Source organism: Rhinatrema bivittatum, chromosome 2, assembly GCF_901001135.1.
Source record: "Rhinatrema bivittatum chromosome 2, aRhiBiv1.1, whole genome shotgun sequence".
Taxonomy (NCBI): domain Eukaryota; kingdom Metazoa; phylum Chordata; class Amphibia; order Gymnophiona; family Rhinatrematidae; genus Rhinatrema; species Rhinatrema bivittatum.
Genome location: NC_042616.1, coordinates 240241915 through 240259588, shown reverse-complemented (window position 1 = coordinate 240259588; position 17674 = coordinate 240241915). Strand labels below are relative to the sequence as shown.

Genomic DNA, 17674 nt, shown 5'->3' with positions numbered 1-17674 from the left:
ACTACATCTACTGGTTCACCTTTATCTACATGTTTATTAACTCCTTCAAAAAAGTGAAGCAGATTTGTGAGGCAAGACTTGCCCTGAGTAAAGCCATGCTGACTTTGTTCCATTGAACCATGTCTTTCTATATGTTCTGTGATTTTGGTATTTAGAACACTTTCCACTATTTTTCCTGGCACTGAACTCAAGCTAACCGGTCTGTAGTTTCCTGGATCACCCCTGGAGCCCTTTTTAAATATTGGGTTTACATTAGGTTCCTGATCCTGCGTTCCCATCCTGGCTCCACTCTAGCACCTGTCCTCGGACTGACTTCCAGGTTTTGACTCCTGCTTGGTATCTTGACTCCGCTACTTCGCTGCCTGTCCTGACCTCCAGCCTGCCTCACTGTTTTGCCACTTCGCTGCCTGCCCTGACCTCTGGTCCATCCCTGGTTACGTCTGTCTGCTGCCAGCCTCGGACCGGTCTGCCTGATGCCACCTTGTCTTCTTCCGGACACCTCCTCGGGAGAGACCTGCGCCTAAGTCCTGCCAGCTCCGGCACCCAAGGGCTCAACCTGAGGGGAACATGGGCTGGTATAGATGAAGCTCCTGTTGGGTTATCCCCACCTGTACCGCCTCCTGATGGCGAGGACCACTTGGGGCTTGCCCTCGGTTGTGGTTCCAAGTCAACCTCGTCTTGGTTCAAGGGTCCACATACGCAACACAAGTGTGATGCTACCCCAGCTGGTCCTGGAGCATGGAGAGCTACAGCTCTAGAAATGCTGTAAATATCAAATAGCTCTGAAGCATAAAGGCACAGCCTAAAGGTGCAAGTAGACTGTTAAAGGTTTCAGTGGACCAGGGGGGCCTCGGGGGGGCCTCGGGGAGAGATCCAGGGGGGCCTCGGGGAGAGGAGAGATCCAGGGGGGCCTTGGGGAGAGATTTCCCATTCCCAGGCATCAGCTGTTCTAAAAATAAATGGCGCCGATGCCCCTTTGCCCTTACCATGTGACAGGGTATCTGTGCCATTGGCCGGCCCCTGTCACATGGTAGGAGCACTGGATGGCCGGCGCCATCTTTAAAGATGGCGCCGCCCATCTTTACTCATCAGCCCCTATTATAGAGTATAGTATAATAGGGGCTGATGAGTAAAGATGGCCCGCGCCATCTTTAAAGGATCTGGCAAGTGCGATAATCTAGCGTGTAGGACGTAGCGTAAATGTAAAGGGGAGACTATAGCTGACTTAAAATTCGAGTCTCAATAAGAAGTAAACATTAACCAATCTCCCACCTGTCGAAGACTGGCATTATAATTATAGAGACTCAGATCAAGGACTTCCATCCTCCCTGTTTCCAATTACCCATCAATTGTGACAAAGATAGTCTAGGTTTTCCACCCTGCCATAAATTGTCTAAGTTCTCCATGGAGTAAATGTACATCTGTTTTTTCAAGAACAAGACGGAGGAAATTCAGCACATAAAGCCTTTTAGGGAAAATAGTCATCTTAAATAAATGTATCCTAATCCCTAGAGAGAGATATTTAAGTGTGTCCATTTCCACAGCATAGCTTTCATTACCACCTGCAGCCTGGAAACATTGGTGGAATACAGGGAATTTAAATTATCTGGATATTTCATCTACCTACCTGTCAATTTGAGAGGAAAATCAACCAATCAGTCCTTAGACCTCCAGCCTCCAATGACCATTGCTTCTGATTTTTTCTAAATTTAGCCTTAATCCAGCCTGCTTGCCATAGCAACCATGCTCCCATGATAAAATCTGAAAAGAAGTCTGAGTAGAAATATGAAAAAGTAAATTGTTTACAAAGGCAGACCCCCATAGAAATTCCAGGAATATGATCATTCCTAGCCAGTCTGCACAAAAACAGATCCATAGATAGTAGAAAAAGGCGCAGTGAAAGTCGGCACCCGTGTCGAGTACCCCTCTGTAAAACAAAATCCTCAGAAAATTCCCCATTCACTAATATTCATGCTCTAGGCTGACTGTATAAAATATGTATTTAATCTAAGAAACAACCTTGAAATCCACATGTATGCGGAGCAGCATAGATATGCCCAGTTCACTCTATCAAAAGCCTTTTCAGCATAAAAGCTTATGAGCAAAGATTTCAAGTTTGTTTGAGAAGAATGAGCCATTGAGGCCAGAAACTCGCGTATATTAGAGACCGCATGTTTACCTTTAGCAAACCCCTCCTGTTCTGGAGAAATCAAAGAAGGCAGAATCACTAAGAGCTGGTCGGCTATAAGATTTGCCAATAGCTTAATATCAAAATTAGGTAGCGAGATAAGTCTATAAGGATCCCAACCCGGTTATAGTGGCTGTGTTCGCCCCTAAGGGATATGCCCCAGGTGTTAAAGAGCTTCATACATTCTTCCTAGAGGGGGAACACATCTGTCCAATCAAAATTTTAGAAATTCCCCAGATAATCCTTCTGCACCTGGGATCTTATGAAGCAGCACATTTTTTATAACCGAATGGATCTCAAAGTGTCAAAGGGGCATTAGTGCTTGAAAATCTTTGCCATTTTAGGGTGGCTACTTGAGTGTAAGCAACTCTCTACTGCTTCAGACTCATTGGGCTCCAAAGTGTACAATCTTTTTTATAAAATGTGGAAAACAATCTTTTTAGACTCCCGAGCCAGATGACCCTCTGGAGATTGCATAGAGACTATAGAATCTCTCCCCCACCAAGTTCAAATCACATTGGCCAGCATACTGCCTTGCCTTATTGCCATGTAAGAACAACTTATGTCTATAATACAAAAGGCTTTTTTTTATTTGCTGATGTATCAGAGTGTTTAAAGTAGCTTGAGTGGCCAAGAATTGAGATTTATGCTCAGGAGTAGGGTTAACATTAAATCTCCTTTCATCAGCTTTTAATTTATTTTTCCAAAGCTTTCATCTGATGGGCTCTCATTTTCTTCTGTCTGGCCTCATATGCCACGACTTCTCCCCTCAGTACAGCTTTTGCCATCTCCCAAAAGAGCAACGGCTTATCTATGTGCTCCTAATTAAAATTCCTAAAATTCCTTTCACTTGTCAATAAAATAAGAATAAAAAGCTTGGCTGTGATATAAATATGGAGGACATTTCCATTGACCATGCTCAGAAGAATTAGGAAAGCCATCCAAATCACCCATACAGGCACATGATCAGAAATTTCTAAAGGATCTATCTCAGCACTTTCAACCAGGGCTTACTATTATTCAGGCCGATACAGTAAAAATCGCAGAAGAGCGGGCGAGCACCCGCTCTCTCCTAGTGGGGCGGATTTTAAAACGAGCGCGAATAGCCTACTTTTGTTTGCGCTCCAGGCGCAAACAAAAGTACGCTGGATTTTAGTAGATATGCGCGGAGCCGCGCGTATCCGCTAAAATCCTGGATCGGCGCGCGCAAGGCTATCGATTTCGTATAGCCGGCGCGCGCCGAGCCGCGCAGCCTACCCCCGTTCCCTCCAAGGCCGCTCCGAAATCGGAGCGGCCTCGGAGGGAACTTTCCTTTGCCCTCCCCTCACCTTCCCCTCCCTTCCCCTACCTAACCCACCCGCCCGGCCTGGGAGGCGTAAATCCCCGCGCGTCAGCGGGCCTCCTGCGCGCCGGGACGTGACCTGGGGACGGGTCCGGAGGGCACGGCCACGCCCCGGGCCGTAGCCACGCCCCCGGAACGCTCCCGACACGCCCCGAAAACGCCGCGCGGTTCGGGCCCGCCCCCGACACGCCCCCCGACACGCCCCCTCTGAAAACCCCGGGACTTACGCGAGTCCCGGGGCTCTGCGCGCGCCGGTAGGCCTATGTAAAATAGGCTTACCGGCGCGCAGGGCCCTGCTCGCGTAAATCCGCCCGGTTTTGGGCGGATTTACGCGAGCAGGGCTCTGAAAATCCGCCCCAGTGTGCGCAAAGGCCACTCTCCTGTGCATGTGATTCAGTATTTAAATGAGGGCCCACGGTAAAAAGAGGCGCTAGGGACACTAGCGTGTCCCTAGCGCCTCTTTTTCGACAGGAGCGGCGGCTGTCAGCGAGTTTGACAGCCAATGCTCAATTTTGCCGGCGTCAGTTCTCAAACCCGCTGATAGCCACGGGTTCGGAAACCGGATGCTGGCAAAATTGAGCGTCCGGTTTTCAACCCGCCAGCTGCGGGCCGATTTAAACATTTTTTTAAAAATTATTTTTAATTACTTTTAACTTTTGGGACCTCCCACTTAATATCGCCATAATATTAAGTCGGAGAGTGCACAGAAAAGCAGTTTTTACTGCTTTTCTGTGCACTTTCCCGGTGCCGGCAGAAATTAACACTTACCTTTGGGTAGGCGCTAATTTCTGAAAGTAAAATGCACATTTGCATGCAACATGCAAATGTGCATTGCATGTTGCGGGCGCTATTAGTTTCGGGGGGGGGGGGGGGTTGGATGCGCATTTTCGACGCGCTATTACCCCTTACTTGAATAAGGGATAAAGTTAGCGTGTTGAAAACACGCGTCCAAATGCGTATCGGCCTGATTGTTAGATATTAGTTGCCCCTTCCTCCGCTGAGCTCCCATCAGTCTTGTATGTGTGGCTGCTCTCCTTTAATCAGCCCAGCACCTGATTCCTGGCCTTGCTCAACTTCCTCTTCCCTCAGCCCCTTGGCCCTCTGGGATTTATAGTCCTCACCTCCCCCAGATGAGCTTCTATCTAACTCAGCCCTCGTCTGTTAGCTGACGTAATGGGATGTACCTCCCATTACAGAAGAGAGAGAGATTTTTAAAATTCTTATTAGTTTCATTATTGGATGTTATTTGATATGTTTGCTGTTTTGAAATATTATATCTGTATTTTGGGAAATTTTATAAATATTTTTTATGAGGTTTTAATTATTGGATGTTCTATTAATCACTTTTTAAATATTTATTCTTTGTATTAGTATGGTTTTATTTTTATGATTGATGTTTTATATTTCTTTAAATTATTTGTTGGTCTCTTATTTTGTTTTTGGTAAGGTTCTATCTGTGTTCTGTATGTGTGATCAAGGTGAGGGATTCTGCTAGTTTATAGTTTCTAGGGGTCTATATATAGAAACATATAGAAACATAGAAATGACGGCAGAAGAAGACCAAATGGCCCATCCAGTCTGCCCAGCAAGCTTCCCTCATTTTTTCTCTCATACTTATCTGTTTCTCTTAGCTCTTGGTTCTAATTCCCTTCCACCCCCGCCATTAATGTAGAGAGCGGTGATGGAGCTGCATCCAAGTGAAATATCTAGCTTGATTAGTTAGAGGTAGTAGGGGTAGTAACCGCCGCAATAAGCAAGCTACACCCATGCTTATTTGTTTTTACCCAGATTATGTTATACAGCCCTTATTGGTTGTTTATCTTCTCCCCTGTCTGACTTGTTTATCTTCTCCCCAAGTCTGACTTGTTCTTTTTTCAATAAGAGGTACATTGGTCTTCTAGGGCTTGATGCAGAGCTGTTCTTTCTTGGGTAGGGTTGTTGCTGTTGAGTCCTGGGAGTTAGAGTTGTGTTGAAATGGCAGATTTGTCTCTTGGGGTAAACTGCATTCTTGGCAGGCTGTGAAAGCTTTTATTGGAGCTATATAAGTATTATCCAGAAATACGGTAAGTGAGTTACTGAGACAATATAGGACCCATTTTTAGATGTGAATGTCTCTGATCAGACATCTGAAGAAGGAACTTATGTAGTTTTAAAAGCTTTTGTACAATATTTTTAGGCAGCCTGGCTTGTTTTGCTTTCTAAATAGGTATATTAGGGGGGGATATGATGGGGGGGGGGGGGGGGGGGGATATGATAGAGGTCTTTAAGATCATGAGAGGTCTTGAACGAGTAGATGTGACTTGGTTATTTACACTTTCGAATAATAGAAGGACTAGGGGGCATTCCATGAAGTTAGCAAGTAGCACATTTTAGACTAATCAGAGAAAATTCTTTTCAACTCAACGCACAATAAAGCTCTGGAATTTGTTGCCAGAAGATGTGGTTAGTACAGTTAGTGTAGCTGGGTTCAAAAAAGGTTTGGATAAGTTCTTGGAGGAGAAGTCCATTAACGGCTATTACTTAAATTTACTTAGGGAATAGCCACTGCTATTAATTGTATCAGTAGCATGGGGGGAATAACAGAAGGGCAGTGCTTATGGGAGGGGAAAGGGGACTGAGGGAGTGAGACTGACTCCACTGCTATAAATGTCCCTGCACACCACTGCTAGCTGGAGATGGTCTAGTTGTTTCAGAGGTAATCACACCCACATAGAGAGAATTACAGTAATGTAAGCGTGTTAAAAGTAGACCATCAATCAAGTGCATTGAAGAAATACATTGCTAGAATTTATTTTCATTAAATTAAGATTGCAGTTTGAAATACATGTAGATTTCAAGTCATATAATTCATATGGAAAGAAAATCTATTTTGTATGTTTGTTAATCACGTTTCCCAGTTAGAAAGATAGGACTTTATTTAATTTTTCTTTGTCCAAACGGTCCTCCACCAATTTCTGTTCATAATCCAAAGCCGACACAGAGGCTGGTGGCACCTTAAAGACTAACAGACGTATTGAGGCACAAGCTTTTAAGGAGTTCACTTTATGAGATGCATCAATCATTAGAAGCCAACTGTTTTAGCAATCACAGGTGAGAATGACTGCTTGCTATGTGTATTTGTCAAACACCGCATGATTCACCTAAGGAACAGTCTTCCTTAAATAGACAAGAAGCAGAATTCAATAGGAGCTGCAACAAAATACAAGCACAAGAATGGGTCCAGCAGATGTAATGCAAGTATAGTTACAGCATAGTCTGTCTTTCATAGCAATGGATTTTGTGACTTGTAAAGTTATTACAGATTGTATTTTACAAATAAATGAAAGATTATAAACAAAGGAATCTGGAATGCATGAAATAATCAATTTCTTAGTTGTATGTAGAGGTGCTTTTTACACTTGTGTCACCAAAAATCAATAGCTATAAAATATTCCTTTACAATAGACTGATACATTTCTAGTGGTAAATTAAAGTTGTATTTCAGATAAACAAGTAATCAGATATTGTAACTGCCTCTGTACGTTTGTGTGTTGTACATATTTTATATTGCATAATAAAGATGTTTCTCTTATAGCAAACAGGAACAATGAGCATTGATAATGCCGCAGAGGTAACCAACCCAGCTCTCACTGTGCCAGCCCCAGTGTCGGATCTAATGTTCAAGACTGGTGCAAGGATATTAGGCCCCCCCCAGGCAAGTCTTCAGCCTTCTCCCTCTTCCCTACCCCAAGATCTTGATAATTACATTTCACAATCCCACTAACCTCCCCCTAGAACAATCCCAGAACACAGAATTGGACATTGGAGATAGAGAGTGTCATTTTCCAAGGCATTTCCAAGGGTAAAATAGTGTTTTAATAACAAAAATGGCCTTTTAAAAAGTTGCCTGCCTGCTATATGTGTAAACGTATGCGCGTATGTCCTGTTTGTATGTAAGTTTACCCAGACCTAGTGGAGACATTCCCGAGGGCTGAGTTGGTGAGGGATTTGCACTTATGTGCGTACTGTTGGATTTTCAAAAGTATGTGTGCAAATTTTCCCCAAAATTTTCTGCGCATATTTTAGGTGGTAAATTTGCGGGTAAATTTGCCGGGATAATTTTCAAAGCGGACTTATGCACAGAATTCTGCTTTGAGAATTGGTGTAATTTGTGCGAGTATTTACCAGCTAACCGATACCCGATGTTTCAAACTTATCCCCTTAAGTATTAAGCTTTGTTTTATCTCTCTATATAATACAAATATGTTTCCAAAATCATGTCACAGTTTTTGAAGAATGTATAATCTGAGATTTTTTTGGAGTAAAACTACAAAAAAAAATAAAAATCAAGAAACATATACATTTATAAATTAAAAGAAATACGTAATGCATTGGTTGAAGGTAATCTCTGAAATGGCTTGCTGGGTTGAACCTGAATGTTTCACCTTCTTACTAACCTCACTAAAACAATTCAAATTCTGTTGTTATTTCAATCACAAAGACACAAATTCCTTCCGTTACCAGGCATTTTGTGAACATCTACAAATAGTCTTCAGTGGAACTCCTCAAAAGCTGGCTCTTTGCCTTTGGGAGGCAGGTAGGGTCTACATTATCTGGCTAACTTAGGTCTAGATTCATTATTCTGCTATAAATATAGTGGAATGATCGCCGGCAGGAAAAAAGGGGCGGGGCGATAGTGGGCAGGAGGCCGCATCGCAGCAGTGCATTTTCGCCAGCTGCGTTTGTGGCCGTGTTGCACACGATCGCCCTGTAGCGCCAGTAGAAAAGCTGTAGGCATTTCCGGAGCTATTGCCGGCGAAAATGTGCAAAACATTATTGCCTGCAGCACAACCGGCACCTCATTATTCCAAACTCCGCCCACACTCCTCCCCTTTTTATTTAAATTTGAAATTTAAATATTTAATTCGCGATGCGGTAATTATCGTGATTTGACGAATGACCCGGTTAGTTGGATAGAACTGAAATGCGGTTAAGTTAGCCGGATAACTAAATCCCTCCCAGAAAAGCCCCTGGAACGCTTCCTTTTTTTTTTTATCTGGCTAGATTAGCAGAATAATGATTTATTCGGCTAAAAGCTAACCGATTAATGACTTATCTAGTCAAATTCTAGCTGGATAAGTGACTCAATATTCTGAAACTTGTGAGTTATTCGTCTAAGTGGTTTTGAATACCTCTGAATCGTCATACCTGCTGGAAAGAACTCTGGCATCCGGAGCCAATGGACTGAGAGAAAGGACAAAGAGCGGAGGTGAGGGTCTGTGGCCCTGGGACAACTGTGTTCCTCTGTATTCAGGACATCTGCTGAAAAGGGGGTTGCACATATATGGGGAGGGCTGCTTTCAAAGTCATTTCTACAGATAAAAGAGTGTTCTACAAGCAGAAATGGGTTCTTTGGAAATTGTTTATCCTCTCTGCACATAAAAGTGTGCATGTTGTGCTAGTACACATGCACTTATATGTGCAGAGAGAGGAGGTGATTATGAGGGTGGAGTTGGGGAAAGGTTAGCACTTGTGCACACACACACAGTTACACCTATACTAATGTGCATATACATGAAATTTCACTGGAAAAAGTATCTGCACAAACATCAGCTGCAGGTCTCTGCGTATACTTTTTCCGACCTAATTTTCAAAGGGAAAGTTTGTCTGTGCACAGTTTGAAAGTTGTCCTCATAGCTTTCTCTCACGACCCAGTTGATCCCTTGGAAATGCCTCTTTTTCTCTGTGGCTAAAAGTACATGCTTTGTGAAAGTACAGTATGAGCATACGTTCAGCCTGCTGAAAATTGCCTTGGATGCATTCAATCATTCTACTTTATCTCTCTATATAATACAAATATGTTTCCAAAATCATGTCACAGTTTTTGAAGAATGTATAATCTGAGATTTGTTTGGAGTAAAACTACACAAAAAAATCAAGAAACATATACATTTATAAATTAAAAGAAATCCATAATGCATTGGATGAAGGTAATCTCTGAAATGGCTGGCTGGGTTGAACCTGAATGTTTCACCTTCTTACTAACCACGACCCAGTTGATCCCTTGGAAATGCCTCTTTTTCTCTGTGGCTAAAAGTACATACTTTGTGAAAGTACAGTATGAGCATACGTTCAGCCTGCTGAAAATTGCCTTGGATGCATTCAATCATTCTACTTGTACACTCCCAAATTTTACCAGAGTAGTTCCCAAAAACAGCTTTGAAAATGTATCCCATTGTGTATATGGATGATCACATTACTCTTGTTTCCTATCAGTACTTCTTTCCTGGGCTTTAATAAAAAGCATATCTTTTACTGCAGGTTACTCTCAATTATCTTATTTTTTCACCATCAGCAGTCTTTTAAATTTAAGTGAAAATAACTGAGTACAACCATACAAGGCTGTAGAACCTTCTGCTGCAATTCGTTTCAACCTTTTGCAGACAACGGGTAAGACATTAAACCACAGTCTAGGGACAATGCTTTATAATAATTATGATAATAGTTTTAAAATAGGGCTATTACAGGTAGCAAATCTAGCATGGGCCGTTAATGTGTGTTAATTATCTCATGTTCATGGCCCACATTAATGACATGTAAATCAGTATGCAGGTACATTTCTCAAGGTAAAGTTAGTGCATTAATACTGACGTTAGCATAAAAAACCCCCTTTACCTATGACTCTTAGAGGTGAACTTAAGTTTTTCATGGTAATGAGTCTATGTTAATGTTTGCACATTTTAACACAGATTGTTTTACTTTGTGTTCATAGATTCTGAGCTGATTTGCATAATTATGCAGCTTATTACCTATTTTGCATGGATTTTGCATTGATGTTTGCGACAGCTAAATAATGCACATTAAAAGCACCGACAGTGCACATAACTGATGTGCATTAAAAGCTCTTTTAATGCTTGCTAATGCTATTTTGAACATCAATGCCCTTTAGTACAGTGATATCTTAATATGATATTTGGAGAAGATGAGTTTATTTGTAAAAAGTTGATTTCATTTTCTGTCTCAGGTTTCGCCAAATTTCACATATTTGTGAATACTAATGAGAACTGTCAAAAACAACAGCAAACATATTTGCACATCCGTCAGCCATAATTTTGTTCAACAGTAAACTTTTGGTACTCACTTGATGGTTGATATCATCCCAGTTATTTCTGAGTGATTCCCGGCAGTTGATACTGGAGGGCTTCTTGTCCAGATAGACTCTGATCTGCTCTTTCAGCTCCTGGTTGACCTGTTCAAAGCTCTTACTTCCTCTGTGAACTCCACCAGGCACCTGTTCTAAGGCTCTTACTTCCTCTGTGAACTCCACCAGGCACCAGGATGTATTTATTTATTTTGGATTTTTTATATACCGAAGTATAGCATTCTGCCTTCACTCCGGTTTACATGAGAAACAACATAATACATACAGTTAACCTTAGAACCTTAGAACATTGAGTAACATTACAACCGAATTTGTATAATAATACGATATTACTTAATAGAACTATTATAACATTTCTTGATAGTGCAAATTAACCAAATTAACAGATTACATGCTAAACAGCTGATTGATTGATCAGCAATAGGGGTCTGGAATAGGAGATCGGAGCATGGTGGGTGGGGCGGGTCAAGACTAAAGGTGGTTTGAAGGGGGAGGTAGAAAGGTGAATCGAGGGGTGGGGTGGGAGGAAGGGATGTCAAATGAGTGGGACCGGAGATGTGTAATGGTTCAGGATAGATGTGCGTTACTTAGCCCACTCCGTCTCTGAACGTTTGGCTGAATAACCAAGATTTTAGTTCTTTTCTGAAGGATTGATGTCGCAAATTGCACTTAAGTGTTGTGGTATGGAGTTCCATAAATTTGGACCAGCTATGGAGAACGCTCTGTTCCTGGTGTTGGTGAGTTTTGCTAGAGAAAGTGAAGGTATTTCAAGGTGTATTTTATTGGCAGTTGAGCCTCTTCTCTTTTCCAACCCTTGGGCAAATGGTACAGCTGGACAAGAGCTAGGCAGGCCTTGTAAGAAGACATTGCTGATTCCCAGGGCTGACCCCAACAGCAGGAACAGTACTCACATAAGCAACAGGTGGTCTAGACAGATTTCCTGCACAGTCAACATCGGCAACTTCAGAACTCTTAGATGCAGGAGAGGAGAACTGTCACCCCAAGAATGAAGGCACGCTGAAACCAGAATCAACCACAATGAACAAGTTTTCTCCCGGTCGCCCCGATGCTGTATCTACTCTAGTGAGGCTTTGCTTAGCCCAACTGGTTTAGCAAGAGGTTTTATTTGTTTGGTGTTGTCTTGTAGGCAATCCTAAAACACTGTAAATCGACCGACTGTCACATTTTGTTTCGAGCTTTTTTCCCTTTCTTTTTTCAAAGTCCTGGCATGCTGCAGGTGTGCCAAACGAAAATAACAAGGTGCTGTGTAACTCAGGATTCCTTTACAAATCAGTTTGGATTAAAACACTGTGAACATAATAAAGTGGACTTTTAACTGTGCTGCAAGCAGTATGGAACCATTTTCTGTCCTTTACAAGGGAGGCAATTTTCAAACCATCTGCACTGGGGACAAAGACTTGAACATACCTTTTACCTGCAGGCTTTGCACCAGTTCTCAAAGCAAAAGTGAGACTCACTGTGGGCACAGAGTATGTGCAGTCACTTGCACCTGCTTTTATTGTGAGTGGAATTTCCCTGGAAAAGGAATACTGGCACTCTTGCCCCACCCTCAGCCCTGAACATGCCATCTCTCAATATAGCTGCGAGTGCCCGCATGGCAGAAGAACAAGACGACTTTCAGCCGCACTGGAGCAGGACAATGTTCAGGCTGTCCAGTTTAATGCAGAGGGAATGCTTCTTCACTTGCAATAATCACTTTGGAAATTGAACTCCAAAGAAATTTAGTTTGGGGAGGGGGGGTGGGGGAAATCCCTGTGAAAGGTGGGCAAGGGGCTAAGCCTGGCTCTAGCTTCATTCACCATCCATAAGAGGTAAGAAAGAGCCAAGCTGAGCGCCAGCTGAGAATATGGTCTCAGGCCACTTATGCGGCTCTCAGATTGCTTACATTTCCTTAGCATAGTTCAGGTAGCATTGTCAGCGAGGAAGGCGGAAGAATGCCTTTTTGCAAATGTGTGACACTGACGCAGAAATAAGGGTCGATACCTTTGTGATGGACTAACTCGCCACATCTGTGACTGGTTTTTAGGAACTATGCTCCCTTCATCAGGTCAGCGAAGAAGCAGCATGGTCTTCCCTGGGATTTGACCTGGAGACTCCAGGTTTAGAGACACAGTTCCAGGTCTCCGGGAGAGCACTTAGGTTCTCCGGGGTCTTAAAAAACCCCACCATTCTGTTTTCTCTGGTGCGGTTGTCTTTTTCGCTAGAGTCTGATGAAGAAAGGAGAGAAACTAGAACGGCAGCTGAGGCAGGCAGGAGTCAGTAGGGGAGTGGCCTCTCAGCCTACAGCTACTTCCCCCTCCTCAACTGCTTCTTATTGGCTCATTCTACTATCTAAAGCCAATCAGCAGCAAGAGGAGGGGAAACAATGACTTCAGTGTTAGGAAGCTTTCCCCTGAGGCTTCCTCCTTCCTTTTCAGTCCTATCAGTGACTGTGCTGATGAAGGGAGTAATGGAGAAGAGAGAGAGAGAGAGACTGACACAGGCAAGAGAAGAGAGGGGCAACTGTGTGTGTATACGAGAGGGGAGATCAAAAGTTGGAAGAGTGAGCAGAGAGGGGAAAGCAAGAAGGGGGAAAGCAAGGGTAAGGAGATAGCCAAGAGGGGAGAGAGATGAGAGCAAAGAGGAGGGAAGAACAAAGATTGGAGATGGGGAGGAGAACGAAAAAGTATGTATTGGGGGGGGGGGGGGGGTGTGTGAGAGAACCAAGGATGGTAGGAGTTGGAGAAAGAAAGGACCCTGGATTGGGGGATGGGGGTGGGTGGGAGGAGGTATCCAGGAAGATAATGGAGGAGGAAGGAGAAAAGGAATGGAGAAGAGAGTGCAGGAGAAAAAGGAGGAGAAATGGTGAAAGGAGAAAAGATAGGATGAATAGGAAGAGAGGAAAGAAGGAAAAAAGAAGAGAAGAGGATAGAAAAAGGAAGAGAAAGTATTAAAATATAGTAGAAAGAGACAAGGAAGATGAGAAATGAAACACAAAAGAAGGGAGAATTCCAGAAAGAAACAGAAAACAAGACAAAGGAACAGAGAGACAAAGGCAGAGAATGAGAAAACATAGAAACAGAAAAGTGATGGCAGTAAAGGTCCATCCACCCAATTAATTTAACTTTACAATTCCCATCACTCCCTCAGAGATCCCTTGTGTTTATCTCATGCTTTCTTGAATTTAATTTACTTAAACAATTATTTATATACCACATGTTCCAAAAATCACAGTGGTTTACAAACTTAAAATACATGTATATAAACATACAAACTGAAAATATTACTAATACTTGTAAAGCCATTTTACATACACTTCCATTGTGGTCCCACGTTCCATTATTTTTATGAATCTGATCTGCTTGTAGGTCAAATCCAGCAATTCTTGAATTCAAATGCTGTTATTGTCTCCACCTCCTCCACTGGGAGGCTGTTCCACACATCCAGCACCCTCTCTGTAAATAAATATTTCCTAAGATCACTCTTGAGTGTAGTTCCTTTCATCATCATCCATGACCCCTCATTTTAGAGCCTCCTTTCCTTAGAAAGAGGCCTGCTTCCTGTGCATGGAAACCTTGGAGGTATTTAAATATCTGTATTGTATCTTCCCTATCTTGCCTTTCCTCTAGGTTTACATGTTTAGATCTTTAAGTCTGTCCCCATATACTTTAGAACCAAGACCACTGCCCATTTTAGTAGCCACCCTCTGGACCAAATCCATCGTGTTCATATCCTTTTGAAGGTGTGGTTTCCAGAACTGTACACAGTATTCCAAGTAAGGTCTCACCAGGGACCTATACAGGGGCAATATCACCTTTTTTCTGCTGACCATTCCTCTCCCTATACAGCCAAGCATCGTTTGGCTTTTGCCGTCACTTTATCCACTTGCTTGGTCACTCTTAAGATCATCAGACACATGCTTAGAAGAATTCTCTTCCAATACTGCACATCTCCCTTGGATTTTTGCACCCAAATGCCCGGATTTTAAAAGGCCTGCGCGCGTACATCCCGGGGTTTACGCGCGTGGTCAGGCCTTGCACGCGTAGGGCAAATTTTCAAAGGGGCCCGGCCACGCGTATAAACCCCGGTACGTGCACATGTGCCGGGCCTCTTCAAAGGGGCAGGCCGGGGGGGGGGGGGGGGGGGGGGGAGGGATGTTAAGGGTGGGGAGGGGCTGGGCGGGGTGGGGCGGAGGCCGGCCGGGACAGCGGCCATTACCCAGTGTCCCGGGGAAGTGCACGCTGGCATCTGGCCGGGGCGTGTAAATTACTTCTGCTCCCAAGGAGAAGCAAGTAATAAAATTAAAAAATTAAAGCCAGGTAGGTTAGCTTTAGAGGATGGGGAGGAGAGGGGAAGGGGAAGGAAGGTTAGGCAGGGGGTTAGGGAAGTTCCCTCCCAGTCCACTCCTGAATTGGAACGGACTGGAAGGGAACTGGGGAAGGCCCGAATGCGTCACCGCGTGGAGTTTGCATAAATTCACCCCTCCCCCTTGTGCGCGCCGCTCGCACATACGCGCGGATTATAAATCCAGTGTGCATGTGCTCGCAGCCCAAGGATTTTATGACATGCGCGCGCATGCTATAAAATCAGCGTGTCCATGCGTGCGCACCAGGAACCGCGCACAAGGACGCACGCGCGCATGTCATAAAATCCATCCTTAAATGCTTAACTCTGCATTTTTTAGCATAAAATCTTAGTTGCCAGACCCTAGGCCATTCCTTGAGCTCTCCTAGATCCCTTCTCCTATTTTCCACCCCTTCCCAGCCATCTATCCTGTTACAGATTTTGGTATCATTGGCAAAAAGGCAAAGCTTTCCTGACAATCCTTCCTCAATGTTGCTCCTGAAAATGTTGAAAAGAGCGGTTCATGGACCGATCCCCAGGGCACACCGCTAGTAATGCTGCCTCCTTGGGGTGAACTCCATATCCCACCACCCTTTTTTGCTCTCTACTCAACCAGTTGCTGACCCAATCAGTCACCCTAGTGCCCATACCAAAGGCACTCAGTTTATTTATAAGTTGCCTATGTGGAATGGGGCCAGAGGCCTTACTGAAATCCAAGTACACTACATCGAGCGCACTCCCTTGATCCAGGTCTCTGGTCCCCCAACCAAAGAAACTGATCAGATTCATCTGGCAAGATCTTCCCCTGGTAGAAGCCCAATGCTGCATCGGATCTTGCAATCTACCGGATTCCAGAAACTGCACTGTCCTCGGTTTCAGCAGTGATTCCATTCATTTGCTCACCACAGAGGTCAGCCCAGCCTCCTCCTTAATTCCACTTTTATAACTGGGAAACCACAGCCGCCTGTCTCCAGTCCTCAGGAACTCACTGCCTAAGTCTTAATTTTTGTAACCCGCTTTGAGAACAAACCTGGCAAAATAACCCACCCTCCAGAATACCAAAGGCTTGTAATAAATAAATAAACCTGCTATGTTCAAAAGAATATAAATAAATAAACCGGCTATGTTCAAAAGAATATAGCTGGTTAAGTGGTACTGCTGTTTTACAAAAAGGAACGTGACCCAGTCACTGCACCCCCCGCCCAAGCTCTAAATCATGGACCCTGCCGGGCCACGACGTCAGTACCCTCTCCTCCCGCAAATCCCTCCGACTGGATTTAAATTGCCAGAGTTGTCGAAGGTGTCTGGGACCGGTCTCGCCCGCTCGCTTGGTACACCACAATGTAGCCCTGCTTAGCCATCCACTGCCTCCCCCTACCCCCGCTGCAAGGTCTACCCCCCCCCCCCCCCCCCCCCCACACACTCACAGTACCTTGGGTTATGCTGCTGCTACTGTGACTCAGGCTGAGCATATGCTCAATGGTTATTTTCTAGCTTTAACTGCCATGGTTTCAGCTTATTGATTTTCCTAAGGTCAGTACTTGCAAAATGTTCCTTTGGTCTGTGGTGTTTAGTTAGGTTGCATGCTCCCTGTCATAGACAGATATACAGATGCACACGTATATTTTCCCCATGTGTACCACTGTGATTCTCTCAACCAGTTTGGATTCATATCTTGTATCCGGAAGTATTTTTAACATTTACAGGCTTTATTTTCAATAGAAGCTTGCTAATCCTATAAATTTGTTAATCCTCACCACTGTGAATTCATAGTGAATATTTTCCTTTAGAGAAAGGGCAATTACTTGGTAATTGTACACAGAACGTAGTATTTTTTATGGATTTATGGAAACCAGGCTCCTTCCCTTGGGCAGCTGTACACTTAGTTCTCTCTTGTCCCCATTACCTTAGATTAGCAAAAAAATGATAGTTGGAGCAAACAAATGGTAGCTGGTTCCAACTTAGAGTTCTAACTTATAGACCTTAAAGCTTCAGGAGGCCAATATTCAGCCACTATCTGGCTGAACAAGTTATCCAGATAAATATATCTGACTAACTTAGCCAAGATATTCAGTGGCACAACCATGCCATTGAATATACTCGGGGGAGGAGGGGAGGCGGGCCTGCGAAAGCCCGCAGCCTTCGCACCACGGCGGTGTGATTTCAGTGGCTGCCGTGCACCGGCTGCCGGCTTTCGCACCGAATAGCGCCACCGTGAAAGGTGGTGCTATTTGGCGCGCTACTGCCGACGATAATGTTAGTAACATTTATTGCCAGCAGCGAAGCCACTGCCGACTCCGCCCCCTCCCCCCTCCCCACGACTCCGCCCCCTCCCCTCCCCCTAAGCCAGATAATGCTGAATATCGGCAAGTATCCGGAAAAGCAGCTCTGCTCTGTCCCACCCCTCACTAATCCTTCTGTTTAGCCAGAGAAACAGCTAAGTGGTGGCTGCTGACTTTGGCTGAAAATTCAGACAGCGCCACTTAGCTGGTTAAACTGAAACATAACCGTGTAAGTGGTGCTGAATATCCACCTTCAGGTGCTCTGTGGAACAACATCATTCTATTTTTAAAGAAAAGCATGTAGAGACAAATAAGTTCATAACAAATTAATTGAAGCGTTGCTTTGTTTAGAAATACCTTTATTTTATAAAGCCACA

The 17674-nt window shown here is 43.9% G+C and overlaps 1 protein-coding gene across 1 annotated transcript in view; it reads right to left on the bottom strand.

The window, feature by feature from the left end:
- BFSP2 (beaded filament structural protein 2) overlaps window positions 1-12260 on the bottom strand; it is a 40760-nt gene extending 28500 nt beyond the window's left edge. Inside the window, 5 exon segments of the mRNA XM_029587069.1 lie at window positions 9364-9431; window positions 10651-10758; window positions 10801-10844; window positions 11443-11553; window positions 12107-12260. Of these exon segments, the coding sequence (XP_029442929.1) occupies window positions 9364-9431; window positions 10651-10758; window positions 10801-10844; window positions 11443-11553; window positions 12107-12260 (485 nt within the window).
- Window positions 12261-17674: the final 5414 nt, after the last annotated feature.